Raw genomic sequence first — 25,620 nt, 5'->3', positions numbered from 1 at the left:
ATGTGTGCATCCACAGTCTCCGGCCATTTCGGTTGCCCGCTCGTCCCTTCCCACGTAAAAGCAATACTGCACCCCAATCGCATCGCCGCCACCTCTACATTAAATTGCGCCGCCATCGTACAGCATTCATACCAGTATGTCGTATATTGTTCTGCATTTGGATTCATTATATTCATTCATATCTGGTCTACTCTGTACTCTGTATATGTGTGTGATAGTATGTGCGTGCTATGTGCGTGCTGCTGTATCTGTAAACAAAACCCAAGGACCTTGCCAAAGAAATATAATAGAAATATATATAAAATAAAAATAAAAATAAAAATAAAAATAAAAATAAAAATAAAAATGCGACCTGCCGAAAATGCATCAAAAATCCGCCAACCTGTCAAACGCCAACATCGGGCTGCATACCACTACCAGTGTGGCGCCCAACCAATGTACATCGCCGACAGGTTCGTCGCCTCCGTCGCCTGCTTGATCAGCTCCCGCGCCTGGCCCTCCACGCCCAGGGGTATCGTCTCCTCCAACAGCAGCCCATTAATCCGCCGCTTGATGTTCTTCACCACGCTCTGCGGGTCCAGCTTGACCACCGGCGGCGGCTTTGCTCGTGCTGCCGCATGGTGCTGGTGGCCGCCCCGCGGGTCTGCCTGCAGGTCCAGCGTCGGGTCGTGGATGAACGCTTCCAGCACCGCCAGCAGCGTCTCTTCCTGCTCGCGCATCATCTGCAGCGTCAGCTCGCACGACCGTCGGAACGGGCCTCGGTCGTCACAGATGCCCATCGCCGCCCGCATGTTCTGCGTCAGCCGGAACGGCACTGTCTCCGGCTGCGTGAACAGCTTGCCCTTTTCAAACAGGCAGTTGAAGTCCACGTGCATCACCCCGCCGCTGTCCTGGTCCACCAGCACGTTTTCGCAATGCCGGTCGCCCAGTCCCAGCACCGCCCCTGCCATCGACATCACGGCCGCAGACCGTGTAAACTGCAGCCGCGCCGTGAACCACACGGCGGGATACGGGAACCGCCGCATGAACCACTCTTGCAAGACCGGTGGGAACGCAGGGAGCACCGTCGCCGTAAACACGTGCACTCGTTGTCGTGGCGTGCCCGCGTCCGTCAGCATCTTTTGGATCTCGAGTGGCTCCGGCGGCCGCGGCTGCACCTGCGACCGCCGCAAGTCGTAGTACGGCCGCAAGATTTCGCGTAGTGTCTTGAGACCAAGTACCCATTCGATGATGCCGCAGTCCTCGTTGAGTGGCGTCACGGCGTACGTCCGTATCGACAGCTGCCGCCGCGTCGCCTCTGTGTCCTTGCGTAGCGCCTGGTTGATTTGCGCGTTGACCTCCATGATCCGCTGGTCTGTTCGCATATCGTCCTTGGGCTTCAGCATAATGTCGTAGAGACGGCCGTCCGAGCCCCGGATCGTCAGCTTGCGCGGCTGCGCCAGCGACCCCAGGATCAGCACCTCGTCCATGAACGCATGGATTGTAATCACATCCGACGAAAACGCATTGTGCGTCAGCAGCGCCATCGCCGTCGCGCTGTTGCTGACCTCCCCGGTCGAATTTGCCGTTGCTACCACTGCCGGCGACGACACCCCCGATGCGCCGCCCGCGGTGCTCGAGTCTGCAATCCGCCCTGGCATCGTCGCCGTCAGACACCGCGCAATCGGCACCACCAGGTCAATCGGGTCGTTCATGCGGAAGTTCATGTCACGCTGCAGGCTGGCAGCCTTGGTCGCGCTGTTCGCCCGGTAGTTGCCTTTGCGTCCGACTTTGACCAGGTCATCCGCCAGGGTGATGCCCGCCCGCAGTATATGCTTCAGGCTCGCCGTTGCCCCCGGCTGCGCCGTTAGCGCCTTGATCAGTCGCGCCGCCGGCTTCTTTATCGGGTGGTCCTTGGGCCGTGTCGTCATCACCCCAAATACACTCCACGATGCTTGCTGCGGGTATGCCTGCACCACCTTGGTGATGATTTGGTCTAGCACAAAGCACACCTCCCTGTTCGGGTGGTTGATACGCGCAACCAGCTGCGGAAGCGCCGTGTAAAAGATAAACGGTGGCAGTCGCTGAACCTGTCGCAGCAGCCGTCGGTGCAGACCCATCAGCACTTCCGTACGCCGCTGGACGAGGTCCTCCGCCACCGCCGCTTTGCCGTCTGGTGCCTTGTGAATCTGCGACCCGAGCCCGAGCCACACTGTCAGAAACCGGGGGAGTGTCGTGTGCAGGTACTTGGTGCCTAGCCGTGCCGCGCGTAGGTAGCTTTCGATCTCGAGGCGCGCGAGCTCCCCCATCAAGAACGAGTCGCTCTGTTCGTCCGGCTTGAGCGCCTGTTCAGATTCGAGCACTTTCTTGTAATGCCGCCCCAAGAAGTAGTGGCTCTTCTCCCACTCGTTGTACTTGCTCGACAGCTCCTTGTAGCTCTCGCGCAGAACCGGCCGCGACGTTTCGCCGCTCGCATCCAGCCACCGCGTCAACAGCAGACCCGCCCGTGCAGCGAGCGGCGCCGCCTCGTGTATCGACCACTTCTGCCCAAACGACCCGGTTCCTGGCTCGCTCGCGACGCCGCTGCCGCCGCTGTCGCCCTCGTTGCTAGGAAGGCCGCGACTGATGGCCAATCGAAGGTCCGCAATGGCCTGGTGCTTACCGCCCCACGCCCACTGTCGTCGAGCGTTCTCCACTTCGGCCGCCGGGTCGCCGAGCTGTCGCGCATGCGCAATGGCTTTGAGACACTCGCCGTTCGAGCCGGTCTTTCGCGCAAGTCGTGCACTCAGGAGCCACAGCGTTGAGATTTCCTTGTCGCCATATATGGGCCGCAGCGACTCCATGGCCGCTCGCTGCAGCGCCAGCAGATACCGCTTGTCGCTGACATCTTCGAGCAAATCCAGTCGCTGAATGAGGGTGGCGAGGGCGGCGCTTGTCTTTTTGGGGCCCTGGGCGCTGGACCGTCGCTCCATAACGTCTGCCTCGGCCTTGGTTACCGAACTGATCAGGCGAAGATCAGTGACCACATGGGCACGGAACATGGCTTCGTGGCATGCTTGCAGCGACGTGGTTGTTGAATATGACATGGATGCGGCGATGCGATCGACAATTTTGTTTAGGGCGCTGTCGAATTCAGTCATGTTCAGCTGCTGCAGATGCGACAGTGCACTGGCCACGCCTACGTTGAAAATGTCAAACGTGTCGCCCTTGTAAATTGGCACCATGGTGCCGAGCTTGTCCCACTGGAAGGTGGCCCAAGATGCCTCAAGGGCCAGGGGAAGCACTTTGCTGACCGTGCCAGCAGGTGCCTCCGACAAATTCATGCCATCCACTCTCGCCAAAAGAGCGTCTATATTGTTAATACATGATGATTTTGAGGTACTGAAAGTCACGCAGCGCCGCCAACTTGTTGACTTACCATGATGGCCAGCTTCCAAAAAGCACTTGAGAACGCGGGCCTGGATGTCGACATTATCTGGCTCCGAGCTCAGATCAGAAAGGTGCCACGTCGTTGCCGATTCCCATCGACCGGCCTTCTGCTCGAGCAAGGCCTTTCGATACGTGTTCATCTCCACAATACTGCCGGCTTTGGACATCATGCCGCCCAGGTAGTCAGGGTCATCGATCTGCGCGTAGATGTCGATCATGTCGGATTCCGCCTTGTCCCGCCGTGCCGTTTCTTCGGCGTCTTCTTCGGGTACGGTGGCCATTGCCACAGGCTCGAGGAAGAACATGGCCCGCGCATAGTCCTTGCAATATAATGCCTTTTGGGAAAGGACTTCCGCTGGGAAAGCACCAATAAACTTTTCCATGTGCGCGACGCCAGTTGGCTTTTCGTGATGGATGGAGCTACGCAGCCAGACGAGGGCGTACTCGATCACACGGAAAACGGCCTACAATGTTAGAGAGAGAAAGAGAGAGAGCAATGAAAACTGGCAGTCAAGGGCCACTCACATCGTAAAACAACTTTGCCTGCTCTCGATCGGCGGACGGCGCTTCGTCAGGTGGCTGATACTGCGAAATGTGTTGGAGTTCGAGCGTGATTTGCTCGCGGTCTTCATCGGTACTGCGCAGGCCGGTCACAACGTGGACGACCATGTACGGAAGCAAGAACTCGGCTACTGCCAGGTCATTGCCCCTTGCCGTGCGCGACAGCGATTCGTGCAGAATCTCAGCAAACTGGGTTTGCGGCTTGGCCAGGAGGTCGACCACGAAAGTCCTCAGCCAGTCGCCATAGGTCCGGCCAGGCCAGAAGATGGGGTATCGGATCAGAACACGCGCGGGCAACGCAATGTGGTACTTGGAGACAAGGAGAGGGGAAAGGACAACCTGCACCAGCTCAGGAAGCGCTTTCCACTTCTCGTACGTGGACTTTAGCTCGCGGCCTTGACTGAAGATGGCATTGTTGATCCCGCACTTGGTCAACAGGGTCTGCACAGCATACGCAATCAGCCCTTGGCTTGTCGAGTTTGTTGCAGAAAGAAAGGCGCGCGTTAGGACATGCTGCAGCATGTAAATAACAAAGTCGATGCTCTCTTCCAGATTGGAGAAATTGTAGATCACCACGAATGGCGGATCCTTGGCAACGGCACCGAGCCGGTTCGCGTCCAGGCAGCCGATGAAGCCAATGCAAGCCATGCACGCTGATGCCAAAGCCGGCTCTGACACGTTGTATTTTGCAGAACAGTCGAGAAGCGCGCGAACGAAGTGAGCAACGGCCGAGTCAGACTTTTCGCCCTGCGTGGGCGCTTGCAAGGAATCCTGGTTGTGTTGCAGGAATTCCTTTGCATCTTCCAGGGCGACCCAGACGACGTCTAAATTCTCGTGCGTGATGCGCTGTGCAAACAGGTCGATGGTCTGCATGCCACCGAGCGGCTTCCGCAGCTTGTCCGTTTTGTTGTCGACAGCTCTTTGGAGTTCGGGGATGTTGAGACGCGGAAGCACGTCGATCTTCTCGACAATGCAGTCCCGGTGGCGGCCATTGGGCTTAGCTAGCAGCCACTGCAGCAAGTCCTGGCATTTTTCCTTTTCCCAATCACCAAACTGGCTCCAATTTTTCCGAATAACACAAAAAGTCGTCTCGACCAGCGTGTGCACATTCTCTTCGCCGACGTTCTGCACCAGCGCCGCCCAGCACGAGATGGCTGCCCGCCGTACACTGGCTTGCCAGCAGGCCGCGTAGCCAGGGTGGTCACCAAGAGCGTCCAGGAGAAATGCAATGACTTGTGGACGGGCAACTCGAATTTCTGACCGAAGGTATTTGATGAGAATTTCGAGCGCCTCGATACCGTTAACCCAATGGCACAGATGCCTCTTGCCGTCGTAGACGCGGACATCGGAAAGACGTGTGGTAAAGCCGAGAACGTGTTGCGACAGAAAGCCAATGACGATCTCGTCGTCTGCTTGCAGGCTGGTGTTGGTGTTCAATAGTCGCGCAATGGTGAGGATGGGCTTAAAGCCGATTCCTTCAACGATCTGTGCCAAGGTTAGTTGCCAATTGTGTCTGTAAAGGGTACAAGGAGCGAGAGCGAGATTCCTGGGACTGGCACGTACGCTTGGAAAACGGACGGATGAGGGTGTAGATTCGTAGGTGAGATGGATGAAAAGCTCGGCCAGGACAGGAACAGCGGCGGCGCCCATAACGTCGCGGATGGTGGCCAGGCCAAGTTGGGGAGAAAATGTCTGGAAGCGTTCCATTAGATCGTCCAGAGCGCCGAACTCGGCCGGAAGTCGAACCCACATGGCCAAGATGGATGTCAGATTGCTCTTATCCATGAAAGTGAGCCACAGCTCGTCACCGTCACCACGGTACTCGGAAATTTTTCGGATGGCAGCCGTCTGGTGGTTGAAGAGCAGCGAAGGGATAGCTTGGGACTGCAGGTGCAGTGCCAGCTTTGGAGCGGTCGTGCCAAAGAGGTTGGCAATGGCACTGGCAACATCCGGCCGATCGGCTATGTGCTTGACAATTAAATGTGCCGTTTTGCGCCAATACGGCTCGAAGATCTCGTTTGGAGTCCGGCCAAAGTGGCTCGCTAGATGGCGGATCTGTGACGCGGGTTGTCAGGACGGGCGCACGCGAGTTGAGAGTCGACAGACAGGAATACAAACGAAAACGACAATTGACGTTGGATCATTACTCACTTCTAAGATGGCCATATTCCAGACCGGCATGTGTTCGCTGTCTAGATGGGCCAGCAGTCCACACAGCATGGGCCTCAGCTGGTTTTCGGCAACGGCCCTTGATGCAAGTCAGCTGCATGTTCCAGGTGGAGGTGGGGGGAGGGGGTCCGGATGAACGTAAAGAAAGCTGGTAATTGACAGTGTGTGCTTACATTGCCATGTACATCCAGGTCAACGAGCTTGTTTCCTGCATGATACAGTCGCCCGAGGCCAGCATGTGGTCTAGCCCGCTGTAGAAACGCCGCCGGTTCTTCTCCATTACGCACATGGACGCATCTGTCCGGTCGCGCACAAACACGCTGACGGATTTTCTGCGAATGTTAGCCAGACGTATTCAGAAGAAAGGGACTCGTAAAAAGCCGTGCCACTTCATACGCACGCTGCTTGGTCCCGGACGGCTTTGTCAGGGCTGTAAAGCTGGGCCGAGCACCACTTGCAGAGATCCGACTGCTCGTAGTCGAGAATGTCGTCCGTGTTGGCATGGAGAACTATGCGCCGAAGAAGTATCAAGGCTCGTACAGTGAGCGGGCCAGTCGTTGGAACGAGTGTCGTGATAATGTTCAGGAACAGCTGAAACGCACACGCAGCGTCCCCCCTCTCCTTCTCCTTGTGTCGAGATGGTGTATATGTTGTGTCAAATGTCTTGCAGGGTTTGCACATTATGGGGGAGCTGTTGTCGTGGGGGTCGGCAAGGGTTGCTGTGTGGTCGATGGCACACAGGGTCTGGCTGAGGAACTCGAGGGCGGAGCAGATGGTCTGCTCGTCTTGAAGGTCCTCACGACTCTGTATCGCTTCGCTGGGGAGAAGGGAGGAGATTGTGTCAGCAGGAAGGATGTCTCGAGCTCAAACCTATGTGTCTGTAACTTACCACATAGTACTAAGTGTCTCTCGGACATTGTCGCCCATCTCGACGCCGAACTTGGCGCATATCCGGTTGCGGATGTTTGTCAAGATCGGCACTGGGGCCGATGGCTCGGTCTTTCGTCTCTTGGATTCTCGTTCTTGATTTTCAGTCCCATCGTCGTCGACGCTGTAATTATTGTTTGGGATTTGAGACTCCATAGGGGCTGGCGCAGGCTCGCCCTCGGCGTCGGGCCGCAGAGAGGCATTTTCCGGCGGGATGCTCATCGTGGAACAACACCGGGCCTCTGCAACATGTGTCGCGGACAATGCATCGGACCCGGGTTCGCGAGGACCACGAGAGGAGCTATGGCCGTAGTGGTGTTGTTGTTGTTGTTGTTTTTGTTGTTAGTGGTGATGGTGGTGGTGGCGAGGCTGCGTTCTTGCCAATTGCCGTCTAAACTGAGCGTCACGTCGAGACGCGCGACCTGAAAAAGAAAGAGCGACCCCAAAGGCTTCAGTCACTGATCGCGTGGTCACGTGAATCAATTTGTAGGAAGATCACCCCGCTGCTAGCCGCACTGTCCCCCTTGTGGCCCCAGCGCACTGGAGAAAAATAGTGCTCGCGGTGTCAGTGCACATCCTACGTCGCGCCATTTCTTTTGCGACGACCGGCGACAACACAAACCTTCGACACAGCTTTCGATCACCACCTCGACACCGACAATGCTTCCATCACTCCGCCGGATGGCGTTCCAGAAGAACCGGTACCGGTCGGCGGCCGACGCCAACACATTTGCAGCTCGCTACCGTGCGCATATGGCCAAGCACCCGTTTTTGCTCTTTGGGCTGCCGTTCATGGCCGTGATCATTGGCGGGTCGTTTGTCCTGACGCCGGCGACGGCGATACGCTACGAACGGCACGACCGCAAGGTGCGCATGGTATCGCGCGAGGACGAGCTGGGCATCGGCAAGAGCGGCCGGCGGGTGAACATGCGTGAAGAATACAACGTAAGTGGACTCTGGAGCATTTGTAAAAGCTTTTGTTGAGGCCTTTTTCCCCTGGGAAGAATCGACAGCGATCAGCTGTGACTGACACGTGTTGGCAGCGACTGGCACACAAGGATCTGGACAACTGGGAGCAGAAACGTGTTGAGCGCCTGAAGGGCGAAAGCGACGGCGTGTTGTAAGGGTCGACGAGCAGCAACAAACAAGCAAACGAGGGCGCGGACAAAGGAATGCAAGCGATGCCAGCCGCACAGCTGAAGATGGGAGCAGCGGCCGATTGCTGACAGCACGGCCGAATGCCAATGCCGGAGCCCGGCCAGCTGAAGAACCACGACGGTTTTGAGGCCGGTAAGGTGTCGTCAGGTGACACCTCATCGAGTTGACCGACGATACTTTGCTGGCCACCGAGCAGAGCATGCGAGCCGATCAAACGGCGGTGTGCGGAGCATCCCGCGTGCTGTGTAATTGCTGTGTACTTTAGCGGCGCTCATTCCTACTGAGACACAGGTGTACAGCGCCTACAGGCTGGCATGCAGATATGCACTCGGTCAGCTCAATTGGGATGTGCAGGCGAAAAAAACACTGCGAACAATGCATGGCCTGCATGAGCAACAGCAAACCAGCCTGCGAGCAGAATGCAGAACGGCGTCTGGACCCGGACCGCCTGCGGTCGGGTGACCACTCTGCAGGTGGCTGACCTCACATTATTAACGTGTCTCTGTATGGGCGGTCCGTAGTATGGTGGTGTGCATGAGACGATAGTTCGGATAAATACATATAAATCCCACGATATGCACCAATGCGATTCAGAGGCGAAAAATACATGAGTGACGTTCGCACTTGCCTTGGAAGTGAAAGTGGCCCATAATGGCCAGAATGGGAGCGGATCGAAGCCTGAGGGCCAAAACTGAGGCTCCTGCCCCATTTCTGCACCAGAGGACCTCAACAAACATCGTTTGTGCCCTTTGCTCGCGATAAAGGCAAAACAACTCACCACAGACGTTCAGCCGCTATTGTTGACCATTGACTGTTGACATTACAGAAATTACCAGCCTTTGCCGCCTACGCGCTACATACCTCTCCTGCGGGCTGGCTGTAGACCGCCGTGTTGACAGTGCGGCGTCCATTTTCGCGTCCTCTGTTTCCACGCCATTCCGTCTTTCGTCCTCAGCCCCGGCGTCTTCTCCTGGCGGATCAGATTCGATACGGCACAAGCCGTCAGCAGCCGCTGTAAAAGCAGCCGCAGGAACTACAGTCGGGCGCCATGTCCAACCCACAGGCGCCGACCAGCTCGCCCCGATCGGTGCCTCTCCGGTCAGCTCTGCGCGACGATTCCGACCGGACGCCGCCCTTGAGTGGCCTGACAAAAGGTGAGCTTCTATGAGTATTTTCTCTATGAGTATCTGATAGTTTGGTGTTTACGGTCTTTCGCGCCATATGTATGGACTTTGGTTTTGGTCTGTCTTTGTCTTATCTCTGCGCAATTTCATGCATGCAGCTATATGCACATCTTTTTGGTGTTGTGTGCTTACTCGCCCTCACCCCCCGTCGTTGTCCTCGGTCTGGCCCCCGTCGACCTTCAATCTACCATATGCCTCGCAACAAAAAGGGGTCATGTGGCCCTCGGTGGCCACCTTGCTGCTGCAGTTGCTGCTGCTGCGTGGGGGCTGGCACCTTTGTTGTACTGCATGGTGGCTAGTGTCGTGTGCCTTTTTGAGAACTCGGCTAGTCACTGTCGCGTGCCTATTTCAATGGCTCACCTCCTCCTTATTATGACACTCTTTCCTAGTATTGTCTGGGCTACTCACCATTCTTCTTTGTCATTCTCTCATTTTCCCGCTGGCAGAATGTATGTTGACAGCTTTACAGCGGTGCAAATCGCCGAGCCCGACGTTACGGACGTCCTGGAGCCGCCGCCCGTCGAGGAGCTGCCGCCTCGCAAGCAGTTCACGGTCACAGGAGCTAAGCGCCTCAGCGGTCGGGCGGCCGTCTTGCCGTTACCCGCGTCCTCGCGGAACTCCGTCAGCAGCCAGACCAGTCTCGATGGCCTGGCCACGTACATGACTTCGCCGGCGCAGCTGGCCGCCGACGACCCGCGCCAAAACGCCTCGCCCCTCGTGCGGCCGCTCATCAACCCGCTACAGCAGCACCACCACCAGCAGCGTCACCGCGCCGTCGATCATATCAGTGGCCGCCTCCTCGCCCAGATTAGCGAGTGGATCCAGCACGAGCGCATCAAGAAGGAAACTCGCAAGTCCCGCAAGGTTCGGGCTCACGGCAGCCGCAAGAACCGGTCACCGCCGGCCGAGGACGGTGCCAAGCGGAGCAGCAAGACGAAAGAGCGCCGCGAGCGGCTAGCAGCTGACAACACTGCAGCCGCGCGCGACACCACCTCAGCAGCCGCCGTCGACAATTGTGACGACGATGATGACATCCCTGTCGGTCAAACCACAGTGTCACGACACCACCGTGCACCATCGACGGGCTCAGCGTCGAGCGACGTGTCTCTCGACCGCCTGCAACGCATCATCGACGACAACATGTCCGCTCTTGGGATCGAGTCGATCTCCAACTATGTGGGCGGTCTGCGTATTGGCGGCGGTGGCGGCAGCGGCCTAAGCAGCAGCGGCATCAGCAACAGCGGACGCCGCCACTCGCGCACGCTGCGCTATCTCCCCGGTCGCACGGCTTCGTCCGACACCGAATACATGGACGGCGACGTGCTGGTGCCGGGCTGCGATGCCGTCCTGGACAACTCCAAGACGCTCAAGTACTCGACGTCTACGACCAGCATCCCACTGGCAAGCAGCAGCGGCCGGGCTGCGTCAGACGCCGGGTCCATCTCGAGCCGGCGCGAGGACAAGGAGCGGCAGGCATGGTACAAGTTCAAGAACGAAATCATTCGCCTGGCACACACACTCCGCCTGAAGGGCTGGCGCAAGGTCCCACTCGACGCTGGCGAGACAATCACCGTTGAGCGTCTCAGTGGTGCGCTGACCAATGCCGTCTATGTGGTGTCGCCTCCCGCAGACCTGGGCGGCGGCGAGCACAGCAACAATGGCCTGGGCCAGAGCCAGAGCCAGAGCCACAGTGGTGGAAGTGACGCCGGGATGTCGCCCCTGGTCATGCCATCGGGCTTGACACCCTCCAGCAGCACGCTCAGTTTGGCGGGTGGCAGCGGCAAGACCGTGCTGCCGAACAAGCTGTTACTTCGCATCTACGGCCCACAGGTGGAGCACCTAATCGACCGTGAGAAGGAGCTCAGCGTCCTACGCCGTCTGGGACGCAAGAAGATCGGTCCTCGCCTGCTAGGCACCTTTGCCAACGGCCGCTTCGAGCAGTTCTTCAAGGCAACAACGCTGACAGCGGCCAACCTCCGCGAGCCTGAGACTTCCAAGCAGATTGCCAAGCGAATGCGCGAGCTGCACGACGGTGTCGAACTGCTCGAGGAGGAGCTGGACGCAGGCCCCACTGTGTGGCGGAACTGGGACCGCTGGTTGGACACGGTGGAAGCCACAATCACGTTCCTCGACCGGGAGGTGCGCCTCGGTGCAGAGCGCGAGCGCCTGCAACGGCAGGCTGCCCAGGACGGCGCTCCCGTCCCCAGCGACGCGGCGTTGCCGCCGCAGACCGGCTCGTTTATCGACACCTGGAAGTCGAGAGGCTACGTGTGCGGCGTGGAGTGGCCCAAGTTCAAGGCGCTTCTCGAAAAACATCGCGAGATGGTGAAGAGTTACTACGGCGGATCGCGAAGGATCCGAGACCGCTTAATCTTTGCCCACAACGATGTGAGTCGCGTGTTTTGTGTCCCTACACCTGTCTAACCCCTCTTTACTTCCAGCCGTACAGACCGTACTGACCACTATTACAGACACAATATGGAAACATTCTGCGCATTCGCCCCGACGAACGGTCGCCGCTGCTGCAGCCCGAGAATGAGCACAAGCAGCTGATTGTCATTGACTTTGAGTACGCTTCGGCCAACCTTCCGGGCAACGAGTTTGCCAACCACTTCACTGAGTGGACATACAACTATCACGACAGCGTAGCCTCGCACGTCTGCTTCGCCGACCGCTATCCGACGCCCGAGCAACAGCGCCGATTCATCCGTGCCTACGTCGACCACCGCCCCGAGTTCCCGCACCAGTGCGCCAGCAGCACACCGCGCTTCGGCCCCATGTCGCTGCCGCCTCTGCCACCTCTACTGGAGCAGCCGCTCTCCGGGCCTGTGCTGTCTGCCGGTGTGCATTCGGCCGGCACCGCCTCGGCACCGCCCACGTTGCCGTCGGCCCAAACTCTGCCGAATCAGTCGATCTCGCACACAGCCTCCTCGGCCAGCTCGATTGTCGACTTTATGCTAGACGCGCGCGCGCCGCCGGGTGGTTGGATGGAGGAGGAGCGCCGGCGCGAAGAGCTGCTGGAGCGGCAGGTCGATGAGCTCATGGAAGAGACGCGGCTGTGGCGCGCTGCCAACAGTGCCATGTGGGTGGCCTGGGGCATTGTGCAAGCGAAGGTGCCCGGATTCAGCCTGCCGCCCAAGGAGGGCTCGTCGTCTGCTGCCTCTGTTCTTGCGAAGGATCACGACGACGATATTACGATTGACGGCAAGGCCGTCGAGGCCGATGACGCTACCGAGCCCGAAGAGGAGTTTGACTACCTCGGCTACGCGCAAGAGCGTGCGTTCTTTGTGCTAGGCGACTGCATCAAGGCGGGCCTGTTGCAGCTGGACGAGCTGCCGGCCGACGTGCAGTCGAAGGTGAAGATGATTGATTACTAGGATCGGAGATGGTCGGGGTGTTTGTGAGCGATTTGTGAGGACGACCATCCCCCAAGACGCATTGCATGCGCACTATGGGATAGACAGCTTCGCACACGACACATAGCCATGATCAACCTATGCCCAATAGCAAATTCATAGCAATAAATTCTTGTCTTGCTCGCAGTCGATCCGTCCGTCAATATTATCTACTCGACATCGTCGCGATATTGCCTCGCCATTGCCTTCCAGCCCTCCTTCTGCCTTGGACTTTGCTGCGTGGGTAGTCTGTCTACACCTAGTCGATATCGTGTCACGTTTCCACTACTCTTTCACGGCCCCATCTTTGATTCCCCTAGCCCTCTGTCCTTATATAGACACAATAAAACAAAAAGGGCAAAAAGATGACATGAATGCAGGGCCCAAGGAGCAGTCGCGAGAGAAATAACAATTGAACAATGAGAGAGGTTGGGTAAATTAGGCAGGCCGACAAATCAGAGAGCGTGCGGCGCTGAAGCCCAAAGGACAATGCGACACAGAATGGACCAAAAGCAGAATGAGACGAGACAGGCAGGGATGGGAAGCCTAGCCAACGTCCAATTCCCAAACAGTCAACGCCCCTTTTAGATGGCGCCTGGATCATTCACGCCGATGCACGCGCAGCCTGCACCTCCTTCACCTGGACGCCGCTTGTTTTGCAGGAGCCGTGCGGTTGGCGAGCCGGCGGTGCCAGGTATTGTCGAGCAGCGACTGGCACTCCATTGGATGTTCCTCTCTTTCTCTATTCCGCAAGGCTCACTTGCTACTCCACGAGCACTGCAGATCGGAGGTCACTAAAGGTCATACGGTGGCTGCATCGGGCTACAGAACGGCCAAAAGCGGTCGCCCCCTGTACGATGCATGCCAGGTCAGAGGCCCCAAGGAAGGTCAAAGGGGACGCACAGTCGCCTTTTTGTTTCACTGAATCTGCCTTGATTTACAACATGGTGGTTTCAGATTCCGTGTCTACTTTCCCCGATTCCTGATAACTGACTTCCTGGTTAATGGTCACAGGTTACAAGCTCGTAACCACTCTTTTTATCCCTCGCTACACGCCGACTCTTACCAACAGCCGTGCGGCGCTGGCCGGGCCCTCTGCAACCATGCTTTTGCACTGCGTGACCATACCACCATCACAGGCCAACGGAACAAGGCGCACGACAGGCAATTCTTCGGCAGGTTGTCTGGACCTCCTTCGGCCATCTCGGCGTCTGAATGGGAGGGAAGACAAAAGGAGCCTAGGCGGGGCGTCTATATGCCCGGTCGTGGTTGGCTCTGTCTCCAGCTTTCTCTCTCTCAGTCACTCAGGGACCTCTTTGTCCCGTGTCGCCGCAAAGTATGTTTTTATATCTGGTTGTATCTCTGTTGCATCTGCTGCTGCATGTTGACCCATTTTTTTCCCCCGTGTCTGTGCAACGCACCTCTCCTTCTCCTTCCTCCCGTCCCTGTACCACACGCGCACTCTCATATTGAATCTCTCGGTTTGTCTCTATCACACAGGGCATTAAATCACACAATATAGCCTTCCCCTTTTATGATTTTGTGGGGATTTTAATATCAGAGATTTGTTGGCACTGCACTGCGCGCTTGCGGTTAAAATATGGGAGAAACGCGATTGACCAGTTCATTAAGTGGTAAAGGGAGGGCGAAGGAAAAAGAGAATATAAAACTGAAAAAGAGAAAGAAAAACCAACAAGAAAAATGAAAGAAGAAAGAGATCCTCAGTGAATTATGTCTTGATGAGGGCCACAATTTAATATGACCAAGGCTCTGTAAATCAAAAATGTAGAGAGAAAGAGGCCACGGCGGCTGTTTTACAAAGTTTTGCACCATATTCTGCCGAGAGGGGATACAGGCGAGGCTTAAAAAATGTAGGAAGGGAGGTCGGGTCTAGCCGACCTACAGACAATATGGACGAATAAAAGCCAATCGTTTTCTGGCCACTTTTGGCGACCGTCTCAAGGAAATGCAGACAGTTAGGGACCATGCATAATGTGAATAGAGGAATCGAAGCGACAAAGCAGTCAGGAACTTATGGTGGTCATGATAATATAGTCATGGGAGAAAGATAATTGAGTTCTTTTTTTTAAAGCAGCTCCTGATGAAGAAATGAATGTCACAGTACGCCGCGTCTATGGCGTTTGTCAACGAACGGGGGGCGGAGAACAGTCATGGACATCCACGGCGACGTGTGCGAAGAATACGCCGTGATACGATACCAAAAAGGACTGCCACACGACACTTTGGAGTGTACTGTACCCACACCACACACAGCGAACGAACTTGTTGGCTGTAACACTTGAAGTAAGACAAGATCATGAATAGATTTTTTATAAGCATTAAAATAGAAATAAAGAAAAACGCAAGGGAGACTGCGGACTTCGAAAGCGACATCAAAAAGTCTGGCGCTAAACCACAGGCCAGGAGCCAACCACGCGTGGGTTATCCACATCCAAATCCAATGCAGGTCCATGTGAGCTGCATCCCCCCTTACCCGATTCGGCTTTTGCACAACAAGATTGTAGGGAGCATGTTTTGTTGCATTCTGCGACGCTGATTCTTTAGTTTGTTTTGCTGCACCGGCATGCAAAGGTTGAATATCACTAGACCCTGGTCTGGTCCAGGTACAAAGCCGACAAAGGCTGGGAAAGTCACCAAAAAAATGGGATTGAGCAGTCGGTACGACACTGTGACAGAAACATTTGATGCGCTGAAAATGACAGCCGACCCCCAAAGGCCAAAAAGGGTTAGCCATCTGCATTCTTGACAGGCCACGCCATTTACGTCGTACAGACGAGGAATACGTAGCAGACCCTCTGCTGTTTTGCCTGTTGTATTTGGCATTGCGCGGGGATTGTTGCCGTTTGGAGAGGGTTCCATCTGTGGACTTGATTTCGTTTCAGAATCAGCAGCGGTCATCGGTCACGGGACACAAAAAGAAAGACCACAACTTTCAAAAGGGTTGTAAGTAGAAGAGAGAGAGAAAAACAGCAGTCAAGCCACAAATGCCAGGTCCAATCCCGAGACAGGGACGACTACAAAGGCTCCGTCGGGCAGACTTGTTTTGCGTATCATCGAAGCGAACTAAAAAAGCGTGTTACATCTACAACATACAGAGACCAGGCTGGCACTTTTGTTCATACTTTATGGTTGTAAGTGGGTCTTACTGCACTGGAAATGCCCACGCCAAGACTCATACTTCAAAGCTCGGCGGACTACGAAGCTCGCCGACCTTTGCTTCCTTGTCTAAATAAATAAAGTAAAATAAAATAAAATAAACGGAATGAATGGACTAAAAAGAATGCCTCCGTACTCCGTACAACAATGTCCGATGCAACTGCGGCAGCGCAGGACACCTCAAAAATCAACCTGGGGGGCAGAAGCTCGAGCAGACAGTTAGCTAGTGAGGCCAAGAGGCGGCTACTTACCATATTGATGCTTATATTGTGTGTGCTTTGCTGGCTCGTCCTATTTTCTGGTTCGCCTGGGGGCCAAACACCGCCGCGGAAATCGGTGTAACGCCCAGATAAAGTCAGGTGGAGCTGACGGATGAAGTGGGCGAGATGGTGCCATGATGGAGGGTACCGGCGCAAGATGGGGCTAGATACGTCTTCACGTAGATGGTTTCGTTCGCTTCGTTTTATATATATCTCTTGTGTTTTTGTGGTGCGCACAGAGGTGGCTGGCGTGAGATGTCAAGGGTGTGCCCATGGGCGCTAACGCTAGCGGCCGCTGGGAAACAGCCGGGACTAGACCCTGAGACGAGCGGCACACCCCGTACGTTCTTCCCTTTTTGTGTAAAAATAGAGGAGCGAGTGATCCCGCCCGTATTTTCGCCCACCTTTTCGTAAGAAAATGTCAACAAAACACGGCAAAAAAGTGTGAATTTCAATTTTATTTTCAAAACCTTCAAATTCCGTTTCAAAGTATCGTTGTACGCTAAGTAATTAACTTAATTGTAAAAATAATCTTCAAATTCTTTAAATTCAATATTACAATTTTTATAATATTTAGACATAAAAATCATTACTAAAAAAGCTCGTGTCAAATAATACATATTTGTGGACTTTTGGCATTTTGAAGTTGATGCTTTTTCGTCTTTTAATGATATTTCTGGCAAAAAGGTAGGTGAAATGAAGTGGGTCGCTTACGACGTACAATCGAAGTACTGCTGTGCTATTGGAACAAACGGTGTGACAGCTCAGGTACGGGGGCCAAATGCGTGTAAGTGGTTGGACAGCGTTGCTGCCGTGCCAGTGCCGCTCGGCCTCTGGTAACATCATCGTCTGGTCAAAATACGAATTCATGCTTGAAACTACGGCTACAACGGGGAGTCTATCCGGTAGGCAACGAACGACAAAACGAGTCACTTGCAGATGTATTTCATGGACTATCAGAAATGAGTATCGAGTCTCACAAAAACCACCGCGAGCAAGAAAAAAAATAAGCTAACAGAAACCAACACAGACCAACTGCAGAAAATACACGCCCGCGTTTGTTTATCTTGGTTCCGTCTTCGCCCCCAGCGGAGAACAAGAGATGAAGACGGCAAAGCCGCCGTGATGGTCGATCATCGCGCTACAAGACTGGCGAGAGAGGCGAGAGAGACGAGAGAAGCGACAGAAGCGACGAAACCGAGTGATGTGCAATCATGAAGCGCGGAGAGGCGACGGCAGGGAGACTCGTTGTTGAGTTGTGGTGTGCAAAGAAAAGAAGTCTCAGCGGCTAGTTCCGACCATATTACCGTCAATAGTGGGAGAGAATACGAGATGGTCACAGTGACACACCTATTTTGCGTGCGGCTGTTGCTCGCCCTTGCTTGGAGATTGCCTCCTCCGCCCCCAACAGACGCGTATGTTTGCCGCCGTGCCTGGACATCGCATGCACATCGCCTACGTGTCATCGGCATCCAATTCCTCTTCTGCGTTTGGATCGTCCATAGAATTGCGTTGTACTCGTCCAGGAAAGGCCAGCCGCGCTTGTAGGAAGGGCGCTGCCGCGCAAGGACGGACGGGAGACTGCACATCCGATGCTGTGATCTTGCCCGAGGTGCATCTGAGAGATGGCAATTAATCTCACATGCCCTGAGAGGCATTTGGGCTTTTCTTACCAATTCTGCTTTCCCGGTTTTTGAAATTCCGTCCGACCATGGATACGGCTGCATTTTCTTGACAAATGTCCGACCACGTTGCTCTACATGAGATCCTTTGGTCTTTTGAATGCGAACCGTCCGACGTTTACGACGCACTGGTCCGTACTTTACCCCTGTCTCTGTCCTATTGAATTTACCGCCCAAACAGTTCACAGTCACCATCTCGTCACATTGCATATCGAACTCTGCTCCATCACGGCCCTCGGTATGCAATACGCAGCCACAGCCCAACAGCCAGAGGTCCACGACCCGGACCACGACTTTGATCGTTCATTTTCCTGGCTGCCAGGGTTTGGCAACCTTGTCTCTTGGGTTTTTATATTCTGTGGCCCTTCAGTCGCAGTGACCTGGGTCGTCGTTTGGTTGCCGCGTTGCATTTCTGGTGTGCCAGCCTGCATGTGCTGTTCAGAACCTGCATGTGCCATCCCAAGCCGGGCGTCTATTTCCCCTTGTTTTGTGGACCGAACCATCCCCATGCGGCTGGAAAAGACGGCGAGTTTTCACCCCGGCTGGCCTATCACATGGCCGCTCTTGTCATCTGGCGTACCCACTCTCTGCCCACTTACACCTAACAGACAACCGAAAATCACAACGCACAAACAACCCAGGACAACTCTGGGCGCAATAGAGAGGGTGTGCTGATTGACGACGTTCGGGCAACACCCAGCCAGAGCACTTACCACTGTGACTACCCCGTACCTTTCGCTCCACCCATATGCCCTTTGTCCTCGACGTTTTCCTTCTTCAACGATTTCGGCGATCTCTTGCCCCCTCCCCCGAGATCTATCAAAGGACTCGGCACTCGCGCCCAATCCTTCCTTCCTTAGCCCCCCTCCATTCCTCTTCCTTCCGATCGCAGCCCATATCGTGCTCGTCGTTTCAACGGTTGCAAAAGCATCCGTGATCAACGGCAGCTGAGGGCGACTGTTGACGAGGATGCCAGAAAGAGATAGAATAGAGCACGCGGTTGGTCAGAATCAAGGAGCACGTCCTCCTTGCTTGACCAAAGCCACTGCACACGAAATAACATAACAGTGTCTTTTATCTTGGATAAAAAAAATACAAACGTTCTCTACTGGCCGTAATACGGAGGACTGGCTTGCACTCGCAACGGTCTCATAGAATCTGACTTGATTGGCACAAGCATCGTCTAGCCCTGAGAGGAAAGTAACCAACCCCCAGGCCAAACGAGCCAAACAAGACGAATCCCTGTCTGCATACCATTCGCGCCTACGAAGTAGAAGTCGGTCACAGACAGCAACCACACGGCCGAGTAGGCACGGGCTGCACGCATTACTCCGGACTCATTGTGTTTGGCTGTGCTTTCTCTGTCTCTCTATCTTCCTGTGTGTTTTTCCCCTCATACCAACGGCTCCGACGAACCGACGGCCGAGACGTTTTCTATCAAAATCCACATCGTCTAGGCGCGGTGCACAAGCACACTTTATTTCTACCATATCTCATCACTTTGAAATCTTGCACACCCCCGTAGTCCGCCCTCGACACACCCTCCTGCCCATCTTACCCCTTTTAGCTATATCGTCTTTTGGATGTGTTTCTTTCATCGTCAACTACGCTGCGCTAGCGAGTGTCCTGTACATTGTATCCAACGGCTCGCTCGAGGGGGCAGTTTTTAACCGCGCTTCTATGTACGAGCGAACTAGGTCGGCAAGGGAGAGCCCGACCTGCGCGTATTGTCATGTTTTCCTTTCCATGGAATATTGTCCTTTTTGCAAAGGGTACGCGTCGATTGCCAGGAACAGACAGTCGCAGTCGTATTGTAAGCCGAGAAAGGCCGGGGAAAACGCTCGATCGGCAGTGTCATTGCATCGGCCCTGGCCTCTTCTCGGCCAATGCTTTGTGAGGGCGTCTGTGATCGGCGAAGTGTTTGCTATTGCACGTTGGAGTCGCAGATGTGTGCCTGCAGGGGTCAGTCCACCATGTCGTTGTTCTTACGGATCTAGCTACGCGCTTGTTGTTCGCCTCTGGCCCTGTCCCGCGTTCGTCTCCTTCGTCTCATTATTGTAAGTGTCTGTTGCCCTCTTTAAGTTTTTTATCAATTTAAGTTTTTTTATCTCTTTTTTTATTTCTTGATTTTTGTTCCTTTTTTTTGGTTCCTTCCTTCCCTCACGTCGCAGCGGACCTAGCCTTACAGACGCGGCCCTACGAGGCCTCTTGACGACCCCCCCTCTAGCCATGCGCGGCCCCCGTCCACCTCGCTCTTTCTCAACATTCCGCCTCACTCCTGCCTCGATACGTCCATAGACGCCATCATGGCGCTTCCGCGTTTCTCCAAACGAGGTAAGAGCGATTTAGCGCCTCTTGCCGCTCTTCGTTCAGGGAAGCTATCGCAGCCTACCCGATGCGGCAGCAGCGATGGGGCCGGACAGACGCCGCTTCCTCCAGATCTTGATAAATAAATATACGGTAGCTCCTTCCTCCTTTGCATAATGTTTGTCCTGTTCTGGTTCTTCGTCTCTTGGCCATTGTTCCAAGGGGCCCAGATCCCCATCCTGGACCCTCAACTAATCGTCCTCGTTTCCCCCTGTCATCACCAGTCGCCAACTCTTCGTCACACCATCACCACCACCGCCACCCGGCTACGGTGAGCATATCGCTCCTGTCCCCTACGCATTCTCCCTCGAGCTACCATATTCATCCTGGCCCTGTTTTAGCCGTGCAAAACAGTCCATCTCTGCCCTCTCTGTACTCGATTTTCCTCCTTTGTTTTCCCTTGCACCTTCACTCTCCTTGTGCTTCACTTGACCGTTCCCTCATTCCCATGCTCTCAAAATCCCTTATGACGGACGTGGCGTCGCCTGGCTGCCAGCCTTATCGCTGGAACTGTACTGAAAATGGCTCACCGAGGAAACGACGATTCACCCAGGGCCGTCTTTTCCAACAAAGATGCTCCAGGAACAGTTAAACAAGTTGTCATGCCACGGTCGTCTGTGCCGGCGCTCCGCATCGATACCTCTCAGCCTCCAACGGAGCCGATTCACAATCCCTACGCCGGGTTTGAACTCACTCTGCAGCGGTATCCTCTACAAGACAAAACACCGACATCATCACGACAGCTGCACAGCCACCGTTTAGGAACTCGAAAACAGCAGCAAAATCAGCACGACGACCGGCCCGACCAGACGCACCAACAGGGACAGGGCGATCCACAGCAGCACCAGGCAAGTCAGCCGCTCCCAAAGGAGTTCTACTCCCGAAGGCACCAGAGGCTTCAAGCACAAAATCCACAGCATGTCATTCGGGGGCCGGCCTGGGGCAAGATTCGTCGGGAAGACAAGTTTCCGCCACCGGTGCGTCCGGCTTCGGTATCCCCTCATCCCGATCATTCTATGTACCCGTCGTACAAATTCATCCAGCCAAATTTTGGAATCGTGCACGATTATCAGCGACCGCTGCAGACGCCCGCTACAGCAATAACGAGGCCCAGCCACACAATATTATCGCAGTCACACTCTGGTCCCGGCTCCGAGCCTCTGACCGCCATGTCGCTGGCAGCCGGAGAATCGCTGCCATTCCAGCTCAGAAGCCCTCTTCCAGCTGAGCCAGTTCCACCGAAACGAAGTCGTTCTTCTTTGCAAGCTCACGAGGCCTACTCTCGACCACTGCCACTTCGTCAGCAGATTGTTTCAAAGCGACAAAGGCGGACGCACAAGCATCAAGGAGCCCAACGACAGGCGGCGTACCCGATTCCCACGCCCAATCCAATGCAGCAGCACCCTCGTCCTCTTCCTCTGCCGCCGCCGCATTCATCCTCCAGCGCTGGATCCGGATATGATGTGAAAGAAACGATCCTAGACTTTCCAATGCCGCCTCCACCACATCCGTCAGCCAACTTCTTTCCTTTCCTTAGACCGGCGCCAGCTTCGCAGCCACGCGCAAGCCCTAGAACGAATGTCAAACCATTGTGTCCATCCCCCCATCAGCACTGTGATGACAATGGTGCAGTCTTTCCCGAAGCTCCGGTGTCTAGCCACAGCCCCATTCCGTATGCAAACAGGGAACCCAGGGTTACCAGGTATGCACAGCAAAACACACATCTGTCTTCACTCAAAAGTAACGACGTAACTAATATCACGATCCTGCAGCGTGGAAGGCGAGGTTGGGCCACGTACAGCATACAAGGCCGGTTTCAAAGTCCCTCGGATCAACCTGTCTCAGAAACTCCCACAGGCCAGTGGATCCATCACACCGTCCATGGTCACGCCAAAAGCTTCTGCTTTCGCCCATCACAGTGTCAGCTTTGGCGGTCGCGAGGAGAGCTATTCTCATGGAGTACATATTTCTCAAGAGGAGAACATGTGGGATGCTGAAAGCGCAAGTGGAGAAAACAGCCGTCAGCACGCGCATAGTAATTCCCATGCCGACACAATGACAGCAGATATCAGCTCATTAACCCTACCATATGGTCACACAACCCCAGTCGTTCAACTTCTCAACAAGTCTCCATTTGTTGATGTCATACACGGCATTCTCGCGGAGGCTCGCACTGACACTTTTCCCCTACCAGCCATTCAGTCGGCAAGGCCGCAGGGAGAAGTCGGTGACTTTCAACAGTCTTTGGACTCTGCTCTCCTGTTGTCTCAAAACAGCGCTTCGCAGCCAACTGTGTCTGCTATGTCTTCCATTAACCATAGGCCCTTGTTTCGACTGCCGCACGCCGAGCCTCCCAATTCATCACATCTTGCGTCCTGCGTAGAGAAATACTCTACCCACATCCAGGCTCTTTATCACATCCTGCCACCACAACGCCTCGGCCAACTCGTGGGTAGTTTCCTGGGGCGTTCTAAGACGGCTGAGCGACCGCAAAAAAGCATCGTCGCGGACCTAGTCCCGTTCCAGGCACAAGTTGAGCTAGCGATTGAGTATCTTGTCTTTGCATTGGGAGGACTTTGCTGGGCCAAGTGGGACAATACCATATTTGACTCTGGGCCTGTATTCTCAGATCGGGCCACAAACATCCTTTATCATCTGTCCGGGAAACTAGCTGCTGAAAAACGTAAACAAGCCTCCAGTGCTACTACGAACAGTACTCACGGTTATCGGCCGGCAGAGGCCGCAGGCACTTCTACATCGGCGCCGGCTCCCACACTCGACTTAGCACGGGCGTATCTTTTGGCAGCGTTGCTATGTGGACAGCTGGCACGGATCCAAGATGCAGCTGGCCACGTCCGGAACGCAGGCAACATTGTCCATTTTCTCATCCATCGCCCAGGGGGTGAAGGAGGACACGGCGCCATCCAAGGCTTCTACGGTCTGTCCCTCATTGACTACAACCAGTATCCACACAGGCTTGTCGAGGACGAACGGCAGCTGGTCGCCCTCTACTGGACTTGTGTGCAACTTGAGTTGTATGTACCATCATGCACCAACCTTGCAAAACAGAACGTGAACAAAGCTAACACAGCATTCCCACAGCGAGATTAATGCGGAGACGGGACAAACCCCTTCTGAGCTTCTTCGGTATCAAGCCATGGTGCCAACACCAGATTCTGATATTTTGAGATTTCCACATGATAAAGGCGACGACACCATGATGGCCGGCATGGAGGCAGTCGTTGGTGGTCAGACGGAGAGCGAGACCGAGAGTGAGCATGTGGCCATTGGCGGCTTCAAGATGCAGACCACCCTGCGAGGTCACCTCAACTGCATCTACGGTGAGGCACACGGGGACAACGGTTTACCAACCCAAGAACAAAAACGAAAAATCGACACGGCTGTTGCCAACCTCCGGCGCCAGTTCGATGCCGTCTTGTCAGGCCGTGCAACATTGCCCCACACAGAAACCAGTGTCCGGACGGCTCGCGCGTGCTCCGCCTATTGGGAAGCCAGGTCCTATGGTGTGCTCTTCAGCCTGCTCAAGCCGCAGCAACATGTCGACATGGAGGAGATGGCCGAGGTTGTGTGCAGTATGACCGAGACGATCAGGGCGTACCATGGCCTCGAGAGCGACCGTCTCATACTGCCCAACGCATTTGGGACAGCTATGCTGTAAGTTGGACTCCTCTGTCACTCTGCAGGATACAACGTATACCGAGGATCGTCGATGCGCTTCTGCTAGATGCTGACCCACCACAGCCAATGCCGCTACTTGCTGCTCCTTTTCGCAGCCTCCCGCGCACTGCCTGCCCTGGCGGTCTTTGTTGACGATGTCTCCCTACGCGAGCTGATTGACCACACACTGCTGTCGTTCCAGGAGCTCCTCATGTTCCGGGACATTCTAGAAGCGGCTCGGCAAGTGCTGAGAACAATCCGAGCAAGACTGCAGCCGCATGGAGGGAGCGGCCCCGTATTGCAGCCAGACCCTAGCACCATGCCCGAGCTCTCCCTGTATTGCCCACCATTCAGGACAGTGCCGGGGATCGCCTCAAGCATTCCAACGGCCAGCACGATGGATTCGTTTATCTCATTCCCGACCCCCAACTCGCCCCACCTTTTCCCGTCCTCTGCTTTCACGTCTCCGCAGCATTCGCCCAGCATCTCGGCCACGTCGTCTTCCCCGTCCCCACGGTCGGCCACGTTTGTGCCAGGCAGCCTGCCATTCCGGCCTGAGACCATGGCCATTCTCGCCCCAGCATCCGGCCCAGGACCCATATCGCCGGGTGCCGTCTATCCGCGTCCTCCAAATGCGGCACCGCCAGTCAACGCCTTGCCCATCCAGGCGAACCGGGTAGCGGCCAACACGGCCAATTTTGACGGCTTTGCCTACCATCTGGGTCTGTCTCTCTTTGGACGAGGTTGAAGTATTGGATACCGATGAGGAGTGCGCGCACGACGTGTGTCGCACGACACTTTGTTTCACTTTCCATCTTTTCTCTGCATCTGTTTTTAATTGGACACACGTGTTTTGATCTGTTTTTATTACACTTTCTCTTCTGCCTGCCTTCATTTACTTTCCTTTCTTCCTCCAATTTTCGGCCGTCATGATGCTTTTCTTTGCTTCTCGCACGTCAGACACACTCGATTCAGCCAAGTTGGCCGTTACAACAGATTAATGTTGTCATCTTGCACAGCAACTTGTCATCGCGTCGTTGCGTCTGAGCGCCTCTTATTTCCCTTCGGCTGTATAATTTTATATTTTTTTTCAAGCAGTTTCGGCGGACTTTTACTTTTGTGTTTTCTTGGGGGTTTTTTTATTTATATTTATTACAATCTCAATGCAGGGCCACAGCGCCACATGTACGGAATATGTTTTGTATCCGACGCGACTTGTTTTATGTGGCCTACGGCTTTCTTACGCGGCAGTACGCTATACGCATGTGACGACTTGGTGATTCAGTGTATCAGCAACGATGGGTGCTCGCATTTGTCATGGCGTGTCAATATTTGAGCAAAGTCAACAACAACAACGAAGTCCTTTTCGCACAAAACATCAGAAGCTGGAGCTGACGAAATAACGTTCAAGCCTCGGCATAACCGCTTCTTGGTCTCCGGGCGGTGGCTCCATCACGCTCTCTTGGACGTGTTGCTATCCGAAACATTACGACAGCGTTCAGTCCGTCTTCCCTGTTTGTTGATACGGAGACAAAGACGGGCGGAAGAGCAAAGGTACAGCCAACACCAGCCTCGAGCTGACGGAGCACGATGTATCTCAGTTTTCGCTGGGCAGTGGTGGTATGCCCCTGGCGGTTCCCCATATGGGATAAAT

At 54.9% G+C, this 25,620-nt stretch overlaps 5 protein-coding genes across 5 annotated transcripts; 3 read left to right on the top strand and 2 right to left on the bottom strand.

Moving 5' to 3' along the window:
* Positions 1–413: 413 nt before the first annotated feature.
* Positions 414–7,287, bottom strand: SPSK_02913 (serine/threonineeeee-protein kinase ATR; the record flags this gene model as incomplete). Its single annotated transcript, XM_016729761.1, has 8 exons — positions 414–3,328; positions 3,398–3,872; positions 3,934–5,454; positions 5,533–6,024; positions 6,121–6,217; positions 6,312–6,470; positions 6,539–6,955; positions 7,028–7,287. The coding sequence occupies 8 exons, from the start codon at positions 7,285–7,287 to the stop codon at positions 414–416; spliced, it is 6,336 nt and encodes a 2,111-aa protein (XP_016585383.1).
* A 438-nt stretch (positions 7,288–7,725) lies between these two features.
* Positions 7,726–8,189, top strand: SPSK_03693 (cytochrome c oxidase-assembly factor mitochondrial; the record flags this gene model as incomplete). Its single annotated transcript, XM_016730528.1, has 2 exons — positions 7,726–8,010; positions 8,109–8,189. 2 exons carry the CDS (start codon positions 7,726–7,728, stop codon positions 8,187–8,189), a joined length of 366 nt encoding a protein of 121 aa, XP_016585382.1.
* A 1,082-nt stretch (positions 8,190–9,271) lies between these two features.
* SPSK_02978 (choline kinase) lies at positions 9,272–12,784 on the top strand (the record flags this gene model as incomplete). Its single annotated transcript, XM_016729824.1, has 3 exons — positions 9,272–9,377; positions 9,418–11,795; positions 11,879–12,784. The coding sequence occupies 3 exons, from the start codon at positions 9,272–9,274 to the stop codon at positions 12,782–12,784; spliced, it is 3,390 nt and encodes a 1,129-aa protein (XP_016585381.1).
* Positions 12,785–17,694: 4,910 nt separating this feature from the next.
* Positions 17,695–17,952, bottom strand: SPSK_03798 (uncharacterized protein; the record flags this gene model as incomplete). The annotated part of the gene is made up of 2 exons (XM_016730632.1): positions 17,695–17,857; positions 17,882–17,952. The coding sequence occupies 2 exons, from the start codon at positions 17,950–17,952 to the stop codon at positions 17,695–17,697; spliced, it is 234 nt and encodes a 77-aa protein (XP_016585380.1).
* Positions 17,953–20,809: 2,857 nt separating this feature from the next.
* On the top strand, positions 20,810–24,714 carry SPSK_02947 (uncharacterized protein; the record flags this gene model as incomplete). The annotated part of the gene is made up of 4 exons (XM_016729793.1): positions 20,810–21,990; positions 22,061–23,323; positions 23,391–23,963; positions 24,051–24,714. The coding sequence occupies 4 exons, from the start codon at positions 20,810–20,812 to the stop codon at positions 24,712–24,714; spliced, it is 3,681 nt and encodes a 1,226-aa protein (XP_016585379.1).
* Between the last annotated feature and the right edge of the window lie 906 nt (positions 24,715–25,620).

The sequence above is a fragment of the Sporothrix schenckii genome (genome assembly GCF_000961545.1).
Source record: "Sporothrix schenckii 1099-18 chromosome Unknown Cont47, whole genome shotgun sequence".
In the NCBI taxonomy this organism is placed as follows: Eukaryota; Fungi; Ascomycota; class Sordariomycetes; order Ophiostomatales; family Ophiostomataceae; genus Sporothrix; species Sporothrix schenckii.
This window is presented reverse-complemented; position numbering and strand designations above follow the sequence as displayed.